This window comes from Erithacus rubecula (assembly GCF_903797595.1).
Source record: "Erithacus rubecula genome assembly, chromosome: 3".
Lineage (NCBI taxonomy): Eukaryota > Metazoa > Chordata > Aves > Passeriformes > Muscicapidae > Erithacus > Erithacus rubecula.
Window position 1 is genome coordinate 18,416,612 of NC_136689.1, and position 22,097 is coordinate 18,438,708.

The following is a 22,097-nucleotide window of genomic DNA, read 5'->3' on the forward strand; positions in this document are numbered from 1 at the left end:
AGACTGGGCAGAGCAACTCCTTTGATATTCAACAAACCTCTATCAGGACCCTGTCTTGGTGGTCAATACCAAATTTATGAGGTAGCAAACCTAATTTGGGAGCAAGAAGAATGTAAAAATGTTTCAATAAATAAGAAATAAAAGGTAAAATTTACCTGAAGTGCATTAGACATAAAAGACCCCAGTTTTATCTGCTTTGAATGTATAATCACAGTTATTTTAAAGGTAGACTCTTCTAGAAAAACACCTGGTGCCACTAATACAGAGCCCCTGTGGGATGCTTGATGGAGCAGATGGCAACCTGGTTGCTGTGTTTCTTACATGGTGCTTCAGCTTGGAGAGTTTTCAATGACAATGCCATGAACACCTCTCAGATTTGCCATACATCACTGTCATTTCTGATGAACTGTGAAGCTAAAATAAAATGGCATCAAAAAGACAGCAGAATTCTTGTGCAATGTTTAGTCATGCCAGTGAGCACTTACACAGGTAATCTGACTGGAGTTAATGGGGCACCTGACAACCTGACTCAGCACAAAGGAGATGCTCCAGACAGGACTTCCTCAGAAAGCAATGGATTCAGCACTGGAAAGTAAATAAATTCCTAGCCAGGCTTTAGGCACTTAAAAGAACCAAGTTTGAAATGGTAAGTGATATGGTTGTTCTTTTCAGACAACTTGTGTCTGATCAGTGATTGGCAATTTTATTTAATTTTCCTCATTTAAGTGAAAAGCTGAGGTGGTGTAATGGAGTAAAGGCAGCAAATAAAGAGTGTAGCTGTCTGGAAAGCTCAGCCTCAAAACCCATTCCCCAAGTAATTCTGATGGAATACACTAGCTGTAACTTTCTAAAATATTTAGAAAAATCTTTTGTCAATAGATTACAGATAATTAATACATTGCTATTACCAGTTAAAAAAAAATCTCTTTCCTTAGTATGTGTAATAGCTTTAAAGTAATGTTTGGTTATTCCATTCAGGACAGGAATAACTTATGAGAGGGGATGAGTTCAAAGATTCAGCAGTAGCAAAAAGCACATTATTCCACTTGCAAATTCCAGTTTTCTGTCTCAAGATTAATGAAAAGAACATTAATAACTCCTACTCACAAAAGCAATGTGGTTTTGGAGGAAACTTCCAGTAGTGTAATGAGAGCAAGCTGCCTGTGCATTGTAGCTCAGAAATTGTTTATCCATACATTAGTTGTCATATTTCCCTGCAGTTATAGGAGCCACTTGTGCTAAAGGTGTGGCCCATTTATTCCTGTTTTCCTAAACAAATGTTTTCTACTACCTGACACACTGCATCATCACTTTGTTTTGTGTAAAATGTATGTGAGATAATTTCAATTTAGAGCAGCAACTTCTATCACCCACGTTAGATCCATTTTGCATAGGTGTGGAGAGTAACAGAGAGTTCAGTGCATCTCATAACCAGGAACAGAAATCTCCTGAAAATGTCAACATTTTAATGTCAGAATGCATATATAGTTCTTAACAAATTTATCTTAAAACTAGCATCTGTCCCTACCTCTCTAGGTCTTGAAGGCAGCAAATTTTCAGCAGTCTTTAGAAGTTTTTGCATTGCCTTAAAAAGTTTTCAGCAACAGGAGATAACCAAAGCTTTTAGTACACACTCCTTTGATCAAGTACAATGGAACTCCATTGTCCTAAGCAGAGTAAAGCTTACATGAAGTCAGATTCAAAATGCAAATAAACTGCATTTTCATAGATGAAGACTGTAACCTGCACCTAACATTCAGAAAAAAAAAACAAAAAACAACCAAGGAGAACTTGCATCAGCATGTCTTCTGTAAGAAAAGGAAAACCATGTACATGGGCATACCAGAAGTTTCTGGTTTCTACAATACTGATCCAGTAAGAACATCTTGCAGAATCCTTTTCCAAGCTGCAAAGACATCTGTTTTAAGTGAAGGTATGACTGCTGCTAGTAGAAAACCCCAGATCCTCTCTAGTTTCCTAGTGAACAGCATAGGAGTTTTATTATTTCTGCCTCATTAAAGGTGCACAGCTACAACACAGGCACAAAAAATGAGCCTGAAGGCTCACAAGTGTTTTATAGCAGAGAGAGAAGAGAAAAGAGATTTCTCCAAGTCTGGACAGTCAGTTGTACCACTGATTAGTTTCTTACCATAAAGAGGATAACTGAGAGTTGCATTTTGAAGAGAAAGTCATGGCTTGCATGCCAAACAGATTAAAATAACAAAACAAAACAGAACAAAAACCCAAAACCACACAGAATCAAAAAAGAATTAAAAAAAAAAAAAAGAAATTATTTAAGCTTGTCTACTTTCTGGTTATTTGCATGAATCAGAGAATCATAGAGTATCAGACTGAAAGGGGACCTCAGTATCACCTACTTCAAGCTCTCTTGGCAAAAGCACTGAAATTCAACTAGACAGATCTCTAGCTGCTCTAGAAAAAAAAAAGAAATCACTCAAAGCAACAACTGGAATTCTGAAACATTTGGGGAATGCACAAGAGCTCATTTAAAACAACATATTGGTGCTATGAAGGCAAACCAAATGGCCTCAATCTAAGCAATTTTATCACCACACAGATGGAAAACCTCAGAGCTAGCAACACAAACCAGTTATTTCTTGTTTCAAATATATGAACTTAGAAATATGTGCATTGCCAAAAAACTACAGCTGCAGGAAATAGGTGACCTTTCCACAATAACCATTGATTCTAGAGTATTTTGAAACAGGTCAAAATTGGGTAAACTAATCGAAAAAATTAGATCCTATCTTTTAAAACCCAAGGGAAATTTAACAGAAACCCCAGGAATTTACACATCTAACACTCACAAGCATCCAGAAAAACCCCAGTTGAAATCCTTCAAATATCTTCCCTCCCCCCCCCAAAAAAATGTAGGGAAATTCCTGACATGTGTAAAGTATTTTTTCCAGTTAAATGAAAATGCTCAGACCCAACTTACTTCTTTGTAGCCGAAAATGATACGCCCATCATTGAGAAGTGTGGCCTGAAAAGTGAAACTCCCCAGGTTGTAATTATCCTGCAGATGTACATGGTCCCACTGGACAACTAGTGCTGTGCCTGTGAACCCCAGAGTGGGGGTAGAGAGGCAAAAGGAAGAAAAAAATATGAGAAATATATTAACTGACTGTGAGAAAAGTACTTCACTTGAAACAAGAACAGTGACTTGTGTCTTTTTAGCAACTTTTAGACCCACACCTTGAAATGCCAAAGATATCACAAATACGAGTTGGAACTGAAATCCTCTTAAATGTAGACACCCCAGTGCCACAAAGCACCTCAACTACCGCTAAAGCAAGAATGGTCAAGTAACTTGTTTGAAATTGCACAAGAAATCACCAGCCACTAAAAGTAGAATCCAGTAATTCAGGTGTGCTGCCATTACCACTTTTCTGCAGTGGCATTCTTTATACATAGATCCTGATGTCTTTGAAATGTGCATAGTGTTCCCTGCTTAGTACAATATTTCAAGAATTCAGATGTTTCATTAACTATGCATTAATTAAATAGTTTTGGGGTTTTTTTTCTTGTCTGGTGCAAGGCCTTGCTAAGGTTCTGCAAATTGAAAAATATTAGGTGTTGGCAATAAATAAATGTAGTTTAAATCAAGCTCTCTAGGAATACATAGATGGGGCAAATACTGAGTTTGGTATGCAGAGACTTAGTTGCAAGAGCCTTTTTAATATTCACAGGAGTTCACTGGCTGAAGATGTACTCATCACACTAAAAATATTTCTCAAGCAACTTGCATACCCTGATGGCATGTTTTATAGATGTTGAGACACTTACCACCAAAACTGTGTTTACTGAAAAGAACATTTTCATCTTTACATGCCTTCCTCAAAAACTTGTCTTTTTGGCAGTAATGAGAGTTGTGTGCTTTGATTAAGATTTTAATTTCCTCTCTTCCTAGAATGTTCATGATGGCTCAGTACATATTTAGCTCAATATATTTTTTACATATCCTGAAAAATCTTTTGTTATGGATCTGTGCTGCAGCTGTTTTTATGACAGGGGTTATCATGAAACTATGATCATGCAAATTTTGAGTCCACCAAGTCCAACACATTATTGTCCCTTGTGTCTTTCTATATAGTAAATTCTCATTAATTGTGCACACAGAGCATTTTTTCCTTTGTGACCACATTCATTAACTATTTTCTGAATATTTATTTGATTGCATAAAATTTTATTTTAAATGTAAATTAGCTTCTAAAGTTATTTGAGCTAAATTTAGCCAGAATTTCTTCTAGTCAGTGACTGAGTACTTCACATGTGCACCTCAGAACCCCAAGCTAAAATGGAAATCAGTTGCCACCCAAACTGTCATCTCATTCCAGAGGCTAATATGTAGATTTGTGTGTACCTAAGTTCCTTGCAGTTATCTCCACCAGTGAGACTTTGATGGATCCCCACACTCTGTGCTTTCCCACTACAGATGCTGCTTTATGGCAGAGCATTTACTCATGGGGACAAAGCACAGATGAGTAAGAAGTGAGGTGCTGAAGGTACAATCTGCTCAGCTCCTTTTTACTGTGTTAAGATAGAAAGTTCTTTGTTCTAAAGCCCATGGAGCTCAAAAGATGATGCATTACACATGAGGAGGAATCCAAAATCTCAAAGAATTGTTGAACCTCATAAGGAAAGCCATGTGATACAGCCTGGTACACCTGGTGTGAGGACTGGAAGCCAGGACTGTAATGGGAATTTGCAACAATTCTTCTCCAGAATCCTCAGATTTCTTAAGTAAAGATGACAAATCTCTGGCCATAATGTTAAATAATTTACAACATGACAATTATATCTCCTGTTTCAAAATTCTTCACAGAAGAAGTAGGATTTTCTTATGTATTTTATTAGATTTTTAACAAAAACATTGCTATGACTGGATTGTAAGGAAAGATTATGACTAGATTAAGATATAGAATACATTTTGATAAGTGATCTAACAAATAAAAAATTACTATTGGAAATAGAAAATGTTTTTGAACCTATTGTCAATTTTTGCTTAAATTCACTATAAAAAAAGATTCATAAAATAGCACAGATGTATTCAAGACAATCTAGAAGTCATGAGTCTCATGATGTTAAGTCATAATACTAAACTCTAAGTTTAAACTGCCACTGTACTTGATCACTAAAGGCCTGAGGTAAAGCACCAGATGTCTTTTAACCACTTAAGCTATGCTTCTAAAATATTGATTATAACTGACTTCAAGAGAAAAATATCCACACATTCAAGGGCTTTGAAACTTCTCACAGAGTTTCAAGTACAGCACTGCAGCTTGCTTTTTCCTCTTTCAATCTTTTTTACAAGGAACTGTTGAGAACTTGTGGTGTAGATGAGTGTATTGGATTCCAATTCTGGGACTCCATGAACACTTAGTCATTGACAGATTTATTAACCTTATCCCTGCCCTGCTTCTGTGTATTCTTGCTATTGCACTCCACAAATGCTATTTTCATTTTAGGTAGTGGGCAGATGGTATTCACTATATATACTTTGAAGTAACAGGAATTTACACTGTTATATAAGAGAGATTTTCTTTTTTAAAACTGATAAAATGCATTGCTAGTTTATGTACTTCAGCATCGAGATTATATCTGCTTGATTAAGAAAAGGCATTAATGAATCTTTACTGTGTTCTAAATTCAGAACTGTTTATAGATATCTATTCACATGCTCTATAGAGCCTCTAATTAAAAACAAAAAACAAAAATACTTTAAAAATCCTCAATGTTCCTTTCAAAAATAGTTATTTAGGAAAATAAGAAAAGCCACGCAATACAAAATTATTTAGCAAGGACTGCTACATACCATTATCAAAGTATCTGACTGTTGAATTTCTTGACACACTGGGGTCAAAATTTGCCATTAAGGGTGCAATATATTGAGTAGCTGTTAGCATTCGATGCACAACTTCTCCAGTATATATGAAACCTACAATAAAAAAAAAATGAGACCATTTAAATAAAGTTTGAAAAGATTTAATAGAATGGCAGGTTGAATTAGGCATTGCCAGAGCATTAAAGGGTCATCTGAGAGAAATTAATCCCACCACAAATTTTATAGTGAATTAAATAAGTGCTAAAATTTCAGAAAAACATCTGTGATGGCTGCCAGAAAAAAAAGATCCAAAATGAATAATGGAACAAATAGTTCAAGAAGGTTTTTTACAGAAATAAAAGCAGTAAAAACTCAAGAAAGAATAACTCCAGTTTAGGGCAAAATGCAAGTATGTGGCACAATGAAAATAAGCCATTCACCACCAGGCATATTCCACAGTGCTTTCTTCCATACTTTCCAAAAATCTGCAGTTTGTTTTGCTTATATAATTTGTGACCTCTTTTAAAGTTAACCCTTTTTCCTATTTCTAGAGACAAGAGTAAGGGACTATTTCAGACAAGAGGTGACAACCTTTAAAAGAAAGTCAGATGAAAGTGGAACAGATAGGACTTTTTCAAGTTTATAAGGCAAGTACCATTTCTACCACATTCTCTGCTGTGTCAGGTCTCACTAGTCTGTCCTATTCATCTCTGAATTGACAGTACTCCCCAGATAAATAGTGAGCTTCTTTCCTCTGAAGTGCCCATCCAAAACTTCTTATTGCTTTGGAATTGGAGTCCTTCCTTTTAAAGAAGACCAGTTATCTATGGTGAATACAGTAATCCTGCAGTTTTCTCCAAAGCAAAAATCAGTGTGTTTTAATGGCAAGAACCTTCTATTTTAAACAATCAATGGTCTACAAATAAACCACCTTTGTTTAGGTTTGCCAACCCCACTTCAACTGGCTAATGGAACTAATTATTTTAAGTGCCCCAGATGAAAGCTTGATTTAAAAACTCCCATTGCTCTAGAATGAGTCTTTTTGTTATCCCTTGCATTTAAATTGATTTGAGCTACAGGCAGATCTTCCAAACTGACGTTTGCATATTACCTCTCTTTCTAGAGTGTTTACCAGAGGGTTCTTATGATATTTTTGCTTTTTCTACTTCTATGGATTCAGCAAACATCTCAACCACAAGAATAATATTAGAACTGAAAAATTTCTAACATGAAAAATGTTATTAGAAAGACATATCAAAGAAATATAATTATTTACTGGAAAATTTTAGTATTATCTTCAACACTAATTATGCTGGTTTATGTTTCCTTTTCCATCTTCAATAATATCGAGAGTCTCTCTTCCTCTATAAAACCTTTCACTACCAAGCCCAGGAGTTCCTTTCTTCTTACAATTAATATCATGGCAATACAACACGTGATGAAGGAGCCTATAAATCTAACTCTAAAACATGATTGTGAAATTCCAGAACCAAATATGAACTTGATCAAAATGGCTGTTAATGTATAGTAATAAAAACTATTAGTGTGCAACCTCAGTTTCCTAACCATATCTCCATCCTAAACACTGTGAGATGAGAGGGTCATTAACAGACTTGTTGATATGATATAGGAAATCTCTGAGAGCATGAAAAAAGTAAGTTTCTGGAGTGCTTTAGGCATCCTTCTACTCCTGTACTCTCTTGAAATACATAGTTAAATGCTTGACAACTGCTCATGGAACTAGTTCTAGAAGTCATAAGATTCTATAAGCAAACAGACACACAAACAAGGTGGTTCTCTGGAGTAATTTTCCTGCATGGCTGCTAATAGATAACATCTTTTTCTGTGAAGTCAACTCATGTGTTGGTGATAGGGGACCTAAGAAAATGTCCAGTGTGGGGAAAATACAACAAAAGATTCAGTTGCAAAGATTTGCCATCTGACAAAGGGGAGATCTAGGAACTGAGATGTTTTTTCTTCATTTAAAACGTATATAGGTACTCACAAGATATACTATTTTAATTTTTTCTTTTTTAGGGGGCAGAGGGGGAGATTGTGGGGGCAGATTCCTCCAATTGAATATCTAAGTACCACTTTTCTCTTCTGTTAATTGTTAGGGAGAGAGAAACAACAGTTTAGAAAGAGAATCTGCCCACACATATTTACAAGTCATTTATAATTATGTGAGCTTTCCAAATATACAAGTCTGGCAGATTTTACTCTATTACTTATTTTAGGATGGCCAACTACCTTGTCAAAGTATAGTCCCTGAAAGGCATTATCACTATTTTCTGCTTACTATTGTTTCCTTCTAAAATGTCATTCCCTTGATAAATAATCCCTTATGCTTATTTAGACATTTTTAATATGCATTATTATACAGAAGCATATTTCATATTATGTGCTGCTTATTATCCCTGTAGACATGTGCACACATATTTTAACACACTTGTGAGTAGGTCTATTACCTTGAAACCATTTCTCAAAAATATTCGGAAGACAATGCAAACAAAACCTTTGAATCCATATTCATACATTATAATTAGCCATAACAGGTCAGTAGTTATTGATCCCTTGCACAAGAATCCTACACTTACAGAGTTTCCTTTTCATTCTTTCATCCCATTTACAGTATGTCACCCTTATAACTGATAATGAGGCAGATACAATAGGAAAAGACTTAATTGTGCTGGAACATTTAACTAAGTAAATCAGCCCAAGTAATTAGCAACCACAGAACGTGTCTCGAAGGGTTTGCCGGATGCAGCTCCACTAAAGACAAAAATGGAAAGCAGGAGGTGGGTGATAGCTGGAAGGAGGCAGGCCTTGCATGAAGATCATTCTAATGAGAACTCCAGTCATGCATTGGAACAACTTGAAAAGGAACACAAAGTCACTTCAAATCATCCCAAAGATTCAAAAGATGAAGCCACCATCGACCATGGACATTTTATCATTGCAACTGTGACTTAAAAAGAGCAGCAAATGTAAAATTAACTTCTGGAATGGAATTCTGCAGAAAATTGGCTTATGTTATCTGTGACCTAATTTTCTGACAATGCTAAATGCTCATGGTTGATTCATTTAGTCAAGGAAGAATTTTTCAGACCTGCAATTTCCTGAACCACTTAATCTCTCCTTTGTGGGAGGCATTGGTAGAGTTCTTTTCCAAAACTCTCCACAAGCACTATACCTAGAAGCATAATATGCTCCTAAATACTGGAATGAAGACAAATAGGAAAAAGTGCTCAGCATTTTTAAAGTTTAATATGTACATATAAATTTAGCTAAAACTGAAGGCTGAACTAATACTTAAACCACTTGTAAATCAAGAGGAGTATACCTCTAGTTCTCACAATCTACAAATTTACACTCACACAGGCAGGGAAAAAAAAAATAAAGCCACTTAAGCATGAAAGCACAATGCCACTTGATGTAGAACCCTGACTTGATTTAGAATTACATTTTATGCCTGAATTTACCCATTCCAAAATATGCTTATCTGCTGTGTGCTAACATATCAAGCTTACAAAGAAAATTTAATGTACAAGGTTACAACACCCTGCACATCAGATTTCTGTGATTTCCTTTTTTATATTCTTAACTGTGCACAAACTCAGTATCACTTAGGAAGTTTTTTGACAATATTTGCCAACAGAATGACAAAATATAGTTTCAAGGTAGCACAGGCAATGAGTCCTCTGAAGTGTGTCTAAAGAGATGGTAGGATATGGGATAAGCAGACAACAACAACAAAAAAAAGAATGATCTAGGTTGATAACCATCTTCTAATCTGCCTGGTGACTAGCTTGTCAGATAAACCCTTTTCTCTCTCTGTGGTGGGTTGACTTTTGCCATCTGCCCTATGTCCACCCAGCTGCTCTCTCACAGTCCTCCCTCAACAGGATAAAGGGACTACATAAAATGAAAAAAATGTGTGTGTCCAGACATAAACAGGGAGAACACTTGCCAATTGCTGTCATGGGCAAGAAAGGACTGACTTGGGAAAATTTAGTTTGCTGCCTGATAAAATAGGTTTGCATAGTGAGAAAGAGATTAAAACACCTTCCCTCCACCCCTCCCTTTTTCCCAGGCTTATTGTCACTCCTTTATTCCCAACTCTTCTACCTCCTCCTCCCCACTGAGCAGTGCAGGGGGATGGGGAATGTGACTTATGGTTAGTTCCTAACACTTCATCTGTGTCAGTCCTTTTTCCTCTCGTTTTTTTCCCTAATCCACCACAGATCCTTCCCATGGTCTGCAATCCTTTAGGATAAACCTGCTCCATCATGAGAACTCCACAGCCCATGGTTCCTCCAGAACATTTCCATCTCTCCAGAGTGGGGTCCTCCACAGGCTGCAGTGTAGATATCCGGGTTTACTGCAGCTCTTCCATGGTCTGTGAGGAAATACCTGCTCCAGCCTGCTGTCCTGTACAAGCTTTGCTGCCTGAATGTCATTGGATACCACTGGGAACCAGGAAAAAAGCAGCCTTGAAGTCCTGCCTTTCTCAGCAAGGGTAAGAAATTATAACAATTGTTATGCACCTGCAGGGTGGGTGAGAGCCATGTGAGAGTCTGGTCATATTTTGCAGAAAGTATGTTTTCAAAGAGGTGTTGCCTTCCTGGACCAATGGGTCTTTTCTACTTTGTTTTTCACGTACTACCCCATAAAGTGGAGGGGTATAGCCTAAAATGCAACACCTGGACAACCTTCTACCTCTTCTTTTCTCTCCTTAGTGTTCACAGTGTTTTTATCCATGCTTTTTACCTCACTCCTGACACTTAAGTGCCATATTTTTACCCTTTCTTAAATAAACTCCTCTAGAATACCACCAGGGCTGTTCATGGGCTCAGCTGTGCCTGCATCACTATATTGCATGGGTTCTGTCTCTGGTAAGGATCAGCCCCCATCCCCTTCCATAGAGTCAGTCACCCTACTACCTAAGCATTACCACAACTCCTAATGCAACCTAAAACTCAACTTAGTATTTGGATTGTTTTATATACGTCATATTTTATTTTGTGTATCAACTATTTCACCTAATATGCAAAAAAGAACATTATTTACCTGAATTATTGGAATTTCTTGTGTCTTGCTAGGAGTTTTTAATTTATTGTTTTTTCTTTTAGTTTAATGATTTTCTACTAGAAGAAAGGTTGAAAGTTGCAGTTGAATCAGCACTTAATGTACTGTAATGAGTAATTACTGTAATCAGTAATTTTTAGCTGTTGCCCAGGTCAGGTTATTCACATTATATAATTTAGTTCGTCTTCTAAAAAGGCAATAGTGCTCTGACAAAAAGAAAATAAGAGAGAAAAAGAACCATTGTATCTGTTGGTGGTAAATAACTGCAGTGAAATAAGTTGATCTGAATTAGCCATGCCACTGCTATCATAAAGAGCACAAAAATTTACAATGCATTGATCCAGAGTTACAATTTTCTCTTTCATAAAAGTCCAGGGGGATGTAGGATTTTTTTGCAATTGTTTTCATTAATGCTGCTGAGAATTTTGACTTGCATTTTATTTCCAGGATGTTTCTTATTTTACATCTCATTGTTTCTGACATACCACATTTTCCTTCTCTTCAGCAGTAAAAGCAAAAGCCTGATGAATCTATTCTTGTTTCTCAAAATAAACTACACAAGAGACATTTACATCCAATGGAAAGATGGCAAGATATGGGGAAATAAAACATCAGGAGTTGTGTTGCTCATGTATTTATTTGGTGAAACTGAGAAGTATTGTACAGGCTCACAAAACTTTGCACTGTATCTTTTTAAACTGGGCTGAAATGTGCTTTCCCTGTGCTTTTCTGATAATTCTCCACCAACAATTTCTTTATGAAGCAAATTCAGTATGTTATGCTATTAAGCCCCTAAAATACATTGGAATGCTGAATTCTAGAAACAGATAATGCAATTTACTTTCATGCCTTGTCCTATATAGCCATATTAATTTTTCTTTGATATTTCACCGAAGTAAGCTTTAAGTAATGTCATTTATCCCCAGATGGCTAATTTATTGTTATGTCTGTAGAAGACTGTTATCATCACTATAATTGCATGAAGATTACAGTGTAATTAAACAAAAGGATAACAGCAACTCCAGATCCCTCAGACAATCCATGAAAGTTAAATACCTTAATGAGCTTTCAAGATCAGTGTAAAATGAACCAATCTCTCATATTATTTTATTATTTTTTCTAGCCTTCTGGGAAAAATGAATTAGAGAGAGATTATACATATTTTTTTACTTTGCTTTACTTGACTAGATTGAATGTCTAACCCATTTCTTCTTCTGGTCTGAAATGTGGGCTATCTGAAAGATAAACCCCAGAAGGCACGAGCACAACTGTTTTTCTTAATTGCATAACCTTACAAGGGTTTCTTGTGAATCTGTGCCTAAGTGTAAAAATAAAGGCTACCCACAATTCTCATACTCTTCTCTGTACTACTGTGTTATCTTATGTAGATATTTAAAGGCCAGAAAATTAGTTTTTCACCATTATTTTTCCTGCTGCTTTGTTAGTACTTAAAGCAAGCATTATCTGGAAAATTTGGGAACGTGCAATGTATGACATTGAGTAAATGTCAGTAAGTTTTCCAGCTTGCTGTAGTTTCCCTGCTAATCACACTTTTTGTGAAAAATATGTGATCCAGAGGAATACAATCCCTTCTGATTCATATCCTATTCAGCTCAGTGAAGGAATTTATGGGATAGTATATCATGAAACTCTTCCAGAAGATGTTTTACTTCTGATATGCCACAAGACATGCCTGTTAGATACCACTAGGTAGAACATGGGAACAAGAGGACTTTTAAGTAACGACAATGATGAAAGCAAAGAACTTGGAAATATGATTGCAATTGAAGTATCTTTTCACAAACTTTTAATGACTTAAATTACAATGCTCTCAACTTCAGGAGAAAGAAACCCTAGTGTTATTTAGAGTCTAATGACTTGTATCTGCTCCCCTCTGATTATACACAGAGAAAATTCTTGGAAAGAGGCATGAGATACTTTGCTACTGGATGAGATACCACCGTGTGATAGCTCCCAAGAGCCTCTCAGCTCCAGCCAAAGACCAGCAGAGCTCCTAGACAGACTGGAACCAGAGAAAAGAGGCTTGCAGGGGGATTATCTCACTGGGGATGGATATCTCAGCAGCTGTGTCTTTGTAGCAACTTTGGTGCTGCTGAATCCTTGGAAGAAGCTTGAATAGAGATTTAGAAGAAAACCTAATTTTGCCATCTATTTCTGGTACATTGCAGTCTATTTCTGCTGTTTACTGGTTGGGTAAAACATCTTCATGACTGAACAGCTCTTGTCACCAATAAAAAATTTGGATAGTATTGGATGATTTTTTGGATTGTCTTTTAATGTTTGTAAATGTTTAATATAATGGGGTTCATGTTTGAATCAAACTGTTGTAATACCAATACAGGTTTTGTTTTTTTTTTTTTTACTTTTGCTGCTGTCTTTCTCCTCCTATATTTGCCACAGTCTAAAAAAAAACTGTCATAAGCTTTTCTGCTTGTTCTGCTTATTCTCCTCTTTGTTCCAGCTAACTTTCAAAGTTATTTCTGACCTGATAAATCACAGGAAACTTAAATCACATGATACACAGGAATTTAAAAAAAAAATAAATAAAAAAAGAATTTCAGCTTATGACAAATCATTATTCTCCAGTATTTAAAAAAATTCAGTAAGGAAAAGAATAATAGAGTTTAGAAAAATGCTGAATGCCATCAAACTGGGTTGTCATTCATTCTAGAGAAGTTTGAAGCAAAAAGGTTGCAGATGACAAAAAATTTTTCAGATTTTTAAAAATCTGCTTAAAATTTATGCATAACAGAAAGACAGTCTGGTGGATATCTTGGTTTTTACTGAAAGAAACCGATGTTCTTTGAAATATAACTTTGCAGGTTTTATGTAGAGATTAATTCCACACCCATTGTATAACATTGCACTGCTTTTATTAATCCCTCATAAACTACTTAAGATAATCCTATGTATATAATATTGACATGAATGTAAAACAACTGCACACAGCATGACAGGGAAGACTGCAGAGGCTAACATGCAACATTAGAGAATTTTCAGACACCACTAAATTGCATTTCACACATATACATAAAAATAACACCGAAATAGCATGCAATGAACATGGTTTTTATTTTATCTGGAATTTTTCAGAAGGGAATTTAGCTCTGTGTTCCTCCACTGTCAATACCCTGTGCTGTCCAATGCCTTGTTCTCCCCCCATTTTTTTGTGCTGGACACAGAGTTCAGAGAGGTGAGGCAGTGTGGGTTTGCCTCAAAAAGAACTATTCAGCAGTGAAGGTACAGTTCAGAACAGTGAGACAGAAGCTGGCAAATGCCCATGTGCAACTTGGGCTTCAGGGGAGGCAAGCTATGTTTTTGTGTTCTGAAAGAGGTTCCTGTTGATATGTGTTGCTCAGTTAAGGGTTATGTCAATATAAGCTTATCATCCTGTTCTCTTGTTCAACTCTTCATCCCTCCTGGGGGGAATTCTAATGCAGCCTCTGTAAGGGAAAAGCAGCTCTGTCCCTTTCTGCCACTTCAGCCTGATGCCCAAGACTGGATACACCACCCATCAAATTTCACCACCAATTTATCCATCATCTTAGTGAAACTCATGGCTAACAACACTTTGAATGAGGAGCCCTTACCCTGGATCAAAGGTAAATAAACCCCAAACCAAACCTGTTTGATTCAGATCAGTTTGCTGGTCTATCTCAGTGCAGGGGACAGATGTTGTGCAGGCAGTGAAGGTGGCAGGCTGGTGTGGTGAGGAGCAGACAGCAGCAATGACTGCAATATTCTACCAGATTTGTAGCAGACACACTGTATCCTGAAGGTGAGACAATTTTGGTCTCATCCATTTTTTGCCTCCTTTGTCCACTCATTACCTCAGAATCATTTTGGGCTACGCTCTTCAGTTGTGGAGCTAATCTATGAAAACATCTGTCCTAGAGCAACATGAGCAGAATTAGAGAAAAGGCAAAAATCAAAGTGGAGAAAAACTAGAATATATTAGCCTCAGTGTTTAGAATTGAGAATTAAATCACATTAGCTTTGGTATCATCAGTAATTCCCTTGTGTTTCCTCTCTTTTGCTACATTAGTTTACATTAAAGCAAATTACCTAACATGAAAGCACTGTATTGATCTGTAATTTAAAGCACACAGAAAACTTCTGCAAACAGGTGGGGAAATGCACCAATTTCCTTCCATAAAGAGAAATATTGCCTGTACAAAGTGTTCCTTTATGATCTTTCAGTTTTTATAGAATTTCAGTACTAAAGATCTTTATGGGCTTTACCTTCATGGTCATACAAAATTTTGTAATACATGATAGGAATGGGAAAACCAACATGTCTTTCTCAGTGCAGTTAATAAACAGGAGATCTTCATAGGAGATACAAAAATATGAAGCTTTTTCTCTAAGCAGGTAACTTAACAAAAGTCCCATAATGATGTCAGCAAAATCTGCACTGTCAAACTGGGTAATTAGACTTTCATTTCAAATTAATTCTTTTAATTAAAGAAAAAGCTCTCCCTTATCTTTTTGTTAGAACATGACCTGTCCTATATCACAGTTCCAAGTCCAAGGTCTTATTATCTGACCAAAAAGAATAAATGAAAAAAACCTCATTCTATACTAGTGTGAACTAAATGATTGTAAGTTTCTGTCATGGGAAGTGTACTAGCTTCAACTTTGAATAAAAAGACTGAAGCAAAAGTAACATCTTTATGATTTTGATTTTAAAATACTGGTTTTTGTCTGAATAAGCACTCTAAAGGAACAAGTGAAATTATTTCACTTACAGACATAAAAAAATAAGGAAAAATCTTTTGAACTGTTTCAAGAAGTTTTTAAAATATGGGTGTCCCTTTAAGAATAAACAGTGGTGGGCCTGTTTTGGAGTTGTGCATTCAGACGTTTGGGAGCACAAGGAAACTGATCCTTCCATCTGAAGGTCTCAGACCTGTGATAAACCATCTTCTCCATATAGTCAGAGTGAAGGAATTTGCCATGGCTAGGCTGTGGGCAGCATGTAGCTGTGCTGGTCATAGTTCAGCTTCTCCTAAAAAGCCATCAGGAGGAAGCTGATTTGTGTGCAGTCCCTGCAAAGCCCTTTAGTAGGTACAGCTCTGCCTAGTCTCATGGCTGGCTCTATCAGGTTGAAGTGCATTCATCAGTGGAATGCTGTACATGCTGTACATGCTGAGGGATTGCCTGGGAACTTTATTGCACAACATCAGCCCTGCCAGGCAGTGCTGTACAGCACTGGGCAGCATGTACCAACAGAAACTTCAAAATGGGTTTATGTTCCTGGGCCTCATGTGAAACACATGGTTCATGTCTTTTAGACATTTGCAAAAGACTGGGAGGGTCATCCTTCATAAATTCAGTATGAATTGGTACGTGATCTGAAAGAAATTCTAAATGATTGTGATTGAAAATGTTTTCTGTAAGTATTTTGACCATCACATGATGAGTTAAAATATGAATGTTGGAGGAAGAGGCATAAAAACTAAACAGAAAATGTCTTTAGACTAAACTAAACCAAAAATTAATTTCTAGAAAGCGGAAGACTTAAGTTGCAATGCTGTTCTATGTTACAGAAGATATATGATACAATGCACACTTCACTCTGATAATAAATGTTGGTCATTTAATCATATGGTAAACTATAAGCAGCAATAGGATATCTGTGGTAAATGCCATATAATCACAGGGTATGTAAACAGTGATCCCTGCCTCCCAAACCAAAGTACATGTTACAACATAATTATGTTTACATTTAGTAAAAGTTATCATCAGATGTGGCTGGATTGTGTTTGGTAAGAAAAAGCCATTTGGGGTCTGCCCAAAGAAAACATGTTCATTTCTTTCAACATCAGGAACTGGTAAAGCATAACTGTAGCCCCATGACTCATCACCCACCCAAAAGATAAAAGTTATATCAGGAAAGCTAGAAGTCTTGTCTTAATGTAGAAAGCCTTAGACAGACATTAGCTGTAATGAGGATAAGGCTGTTTCATCATACTTTGGTGGAAAATGTCTGTCTGCAGCTTAAGACACAATAGGCTGCTCTCCACATCAGATGACAGCTACAGAAGAGTGGTGACAGTTTTTTCCATGAGCATTTTAACCACTTCCTTTTGAATGAATAACAAAATGGACAGTATGGATTAAACCACCAAGATTCAAGAAGAAAATATTGTCTCCCATGAAACCCTAGGAAACAAAACTTAGTCACGTTTGCATTCTATTATTTTTTTAAGAAATAAAGTTCCTAAAAGATTAAATTCAGGAAGCATGCACAGGCAGGTGCAGAAACAAAACTGCTTTCAGCTACCACCTGCACTCATAGTTGTTTTCATTGTTTCAGGTCATGAACGGCAGCAGAGGGAAAATGGAGAACCTATGAATTTTTTTACTTCATTCAGTTTGAACAAAATAATGCAGGTTCTATTTATTTCCCCTGGGAGAGTGTAGACATATGGCTTGTCATCCTCCTGTCTGCTGTCATGGCTCCATTAGGGGACTGATTATTACTTTTACTCTTGCACAAACTTTATACCCCAGAAGCTGCTGCTTTCACAAGTTGCCATCAGTATGGCAACTCACACCTCATTTTTGAGGAACATAATTGCTTGTTCTGAGTACATTATTTCATTACATAAGGTGCATATATGTCTTAATAGAGGGGAAAAAAAATTCACCACAGGACCTGATGACCTTTATCAAGAAATTAAGAAAAAGGCAGGAAGAAAAGATTTCAAATGTCCACCCTGAGTATACACTTTGGGGCACTAAGACAAGAAGAAAATTTTCAAAGGTTAGCATCACTACTATTTATGATTTGACAATCTGCTCACAAAACTGTGGATCTGTCCTCTCTGATATGGGGACTCAGTTACAATGGCCAGTCCCCAGCGATGATTGCAATATTTTAAAATTTACCATGGACGGAAAAACAATCATAAAAACAATCATAATTTGTTCTGACCAGAAATATGTTTTGTAAATGTAAACTAGGAAGAACAAGCTTTCCACCCTCTGTTCCTGTGCTATGAATATATGAAAGGCAAGTCATCACTAGCAGTAACCAAGATTTTTTTACTGAGTCCAAGTAAAGGCCTCCTGAAGGTTTGATTCATCTGGAAATGTAAAGAAGGGATAACTAGTACAAAGGGTAGTGCAATCCTTTTAGTCACACAAACATTTTATGAGACATTTCAGAAAACCAGGAACCTGGTAAGGGGTCAGACCCAGCTGTACACTGCTGACATAGATCAATCACTACAACAGTGAGCAGAGAAGTTGGGATTCCTGACACTGTTAGAGCACAGATTCACAGATTCCTGAGCTCAGTGGCTGCTGGTGGGGAAGACAAGACCACAAATGACTGAGAACAGCAGAGTGACTTTGTTGATGTTAACAGACCTGCTATCATGTGTATCCTGACTTCTTTGTATGGTATCAGACAGAGTGGGGTTTTGAAAAACAGAATGCCTTGCAACTTCCTACACCCAGCAAAATGACAGAAGGAAAACTCGGAGTGTGATACACTGGTACACAATGTGATAGAATAATATTTTTTTATTGACAGAAAAGATAATGGTTAGGACATGTCTGATCAACAGGACTGATACATTGAGAAAGCAATCAAATCAAAGCCACTATGATCACCCCACATCTATTACTCAGTGATAACACTGGACTAGAGAGTTGAGGGATATCCTCTCCTGATATGGTGCTCACCTCACTGGTGCTTGGTGCCTTTTTTGCACTAAGCTATCTGGAGCAGAGGAGGTCAGTTTCCAATTGGTAATGTCAGCTCTTTTCTTCTGTCACCTAAAGAACTACCTATGATACAACATGGAATTTAAAGACCATATTTCTGTCCCTAATTTCTCCATTCACTATCCATCCTCTTCTATTTGGAGATGAAACTTAACTACAGCTTCTTACTCTTTGCATGAACTCAATCATACAGAATAGACATCTCAAAAAACATCACTGCTGAGGATCTCTGCCAATGTGAGTGATGTGACTTATATTGATTTTACCTGTGTGGGCCCAGCTAAACAATGTAAGAAGACAACTAAGATCAGCAAAGGTCCCGGCACAAGAACACTTGGTACAGGTGAACTGGATGAACACAACTCTGTACAGATCCATGTTGTCACTGCTGCTTTTCCTTCTGCAGCATGTGAAAGTGGAAGGGTAAAAATGGAAAGAGGACTGCTCTGGAAGTGCCCAAATCCAAGTGGCAGTCACCAGAGAACCATGTCTAATTGCATTCCCAGAAGTTTTTTGTTAAAATGATGGTTGATATCAGAAGTGAAACCTTTCCTCTTCCTACCTTTTTGGGGAAACTGTCTTGAACAGGACTGCCTTCCCTTTGTGTACAGTACAAAATAAAAGCCCAGTATGTATAATTAACCCTAAAAGTGCTTGTCATCAATCTGTCACTAATGATCTTCATGTCAGTTATTTTGCCTCCAAGACTAGACTCACAGTTTCCCACTGAAAGTCAGTGTTTTGTCTGGTTTAATAAACCCCTCAAGGTGAAGTAAACTCACATTCTCATACAATGTCACATCCAACCAAAGTAGTCCCCAACCATTTTACCTGCTTTCACATATCTCCTATCAAGGAACAGAAAATTAAGCCACCAATAATAGAAAAAAAGTTTCATCACCCTACTTCACTGAAATGCAGTTCAGTGAAGGCTTATGTCAAATCAAAGTCTTCATGAATTCCCAGCCTTACACAACTTGTTATGATAAATGTCACTTTGAAAATCTCTTGAGATTCAATTTCCACTTAAGACTCTCACTGGGCTAGCCTACTCCCTCTCAAACTTCTAAAATGTTTAGTATAAACTATATCTAACAATTTTTTTACTGCAGAAAGTGTAAAATAAGAGCAGATTTAATAGATTTCACTTCTTTTTCATCAGTTCTAGGAAGATGACCTAACCACCTCTTCCTGAACTGAAATCCCATGCCTACATGTCTGAAAAACCTTTCCAACAATGACTGAAAGATGCTTCTGAAAACAGGAGAGAAATAGGTTTTCTTCTCATTTGCAGGTACATAGATTCAGTGATGAGGCGTGAGAAAGAAATCACATGGTATGAAAATTCTGAGCTTGAATGTCTAACATTCAAGGTCATTCAAGATCAATGTGTTCAACATTCAGGTTCAGCTTCAGAATAAGCCATTGAAAAGAAATTAAAATATTATTATAGCAGGATACATAGAACCACTCAAGCAGAAATACTTCCCTATTGCAGAAAACACTGGTTCTTAAGAAACCATAACCCTACACTTTCTTTCAGCTTGCAAAAACTCCTTAAGCATTACCAGGTTGAACACAATGGCTTAAAAATTTGATTTGAATGAATGCCAAGCCATTTCTCAATAGAAAAAAAAAAACCCACATGTCTCTTTAATTCTTATCACTTAACATAAACGATAGAAAGACTAGAAGGACCAAGTGGCATCAAAAATACTGTTTAACTGACTGATGAAATCACAAAGAGAGAACTCAAGTATTCAATTTATGTTAAATATAAAAACTAAATTTTAATTTAGATGTTAAAATACTCAGGAAAATAGTTTTTCATAAAATACATACATGTTATTTACAGTGAAAGCTGAACAAAATCCACTCATTTTATGACAACATGTATTCATTTATTCAGTTATTCTGCAAAAGCTGAAAACACAAACAAATGAAAAACCCTAAAGAGCTGAATATTCTACCAGTTGCAGGGATGGGTTTTCTCACTTAGAAAATTATACAAGTATCTAAGGGCCTGTGTCTGCAAAGGCTCAAAGGACCCTCAGAACCTATTGAGTTCAGGCAATGTTTAGGGTGCTCACAGTGGCAAGAAGGCTAGTGGTTCTGACATGAAGTCTTGTTTTCCACTATTTTTTCTTAACAAAGGAATACCTATCTCTATCTCCTACCAATATTATCACAACACTGAAGTAGAATCTCAGCTACCATTCAGCCATACACGGAAACTGAGCTCAAACTTCTACACGCTTAAGTTACCACCTTAAAAGATGGGATAGATGTCTGGGAACAACAAGTCAGAATGGATCTTCAGCCCTAATGAGACATTCACTCACAGTCCTCTTGGCAGTCAAATATGTCTTGCAGCACAGGTGGCTGAATGCCATGGACAGTGTTTCCCATTTTGCTGAACAGTCATAGAAAAACAGAATCCAGCCAAGCCTAGGGATCTTTCTGCCTCAGGCTGCTTCCAGACCTTCCATCCAACCTCAAGAGAAAATTGTATTTACACCTCTGACAAATGGAAATCATACATTCACTTAAGCACAAGAGAGGGAATCTTTGCACGCTTGGCACTGGCTGCTCTCTCAGCATGTTTCCAGATTGCAGAGAGGGAAGGGACTGGCTCTGAGGAGGGAATCCTATTGAACAGGCTAACAGGCTTTCATCCAAGAAGGCTAAATTAGGTGTTCTGAATTACTTTTTTCATTTCATAGGCTACATAAGTAAAGATATGCCTTAACTAAAACTGAGTTCCATTTCTCTTGCCCTGTTTCCTGTTCCATCTTTCCTTCTACAGAGCAAATATTTCATTGTAGAAAGGTTATTGCTTCTTTAAAAATTACAATAACAAAAAGAATCTTTTGTCCAGTACACTTAATTAAGCATTTATAATGCTCAGATAATATAGGTACTTTTTAGGTAGAAAAGACATTTTGTAAAAACTTCTTTTCCATCATGCATATATTATTGCTAGCTAGACAACTCTATAATGACACTGATATGTTTCTTATTTCTTAGAATTAAAAGAATCAATATAGAAAATATGGTAAAGGCTATTTTGGGCAGAGGGATGGTGCTACCTCTCTTCCTAGAACAAAGATGACAATTTTTTTTTCCTTATTTCATCTCACCTTCTTAAGTTGCTGATTTTTTTTTTAAATTTTTTTACAATTGGCATTAATCATTCTATATGTAGATTTTACAGGTTTGTATGTTTACTTCTACTTTGTTTTCTTCTTCTGGTTCTCCTTTGCTACTTGTTCTAAAACAGGGGTGATTTTTGTGTAGATCAAGATGCTGGAAGACAGTAAACAGTGGCATACCATTTCTACTAAAACAGCACTTATTTGCACATTTTCTTGTCAGTACAATATATCTCACTTCCAAAGTAGAGGTG

General features: G+C 36.7%; 1 protein-coding gene across 1 annotated transcript in view; it reads right to left on the reverse strand.

Moving 5' to 3' along the window:
- Nucleotides 1-22,097, reverse strand: part of PLXDC2 (plexin domain containing 2) — a 239,734-nt gene that overhangs the window by 62,604 nt on the left and 155,033 nt on the right. Inside the window, exons 5-6 of the mRNA XM_079302116.1 lie at nucleotides 5,837-5,959; nucleotides 2,960-3,078 (exon numbers count right to left, since the gene is read on the reverse strand). Coding sequence (XP_079158242.1) covers nucleotides 2,960-3,078; nucleotides 5,837-5,959 — 242 coding nt within the window. The remainder of the gene's footprint in view (nucleotides 1-2,959; nucleotides 3,079-5,836; nucleotides 5,960-22,097) is intronic.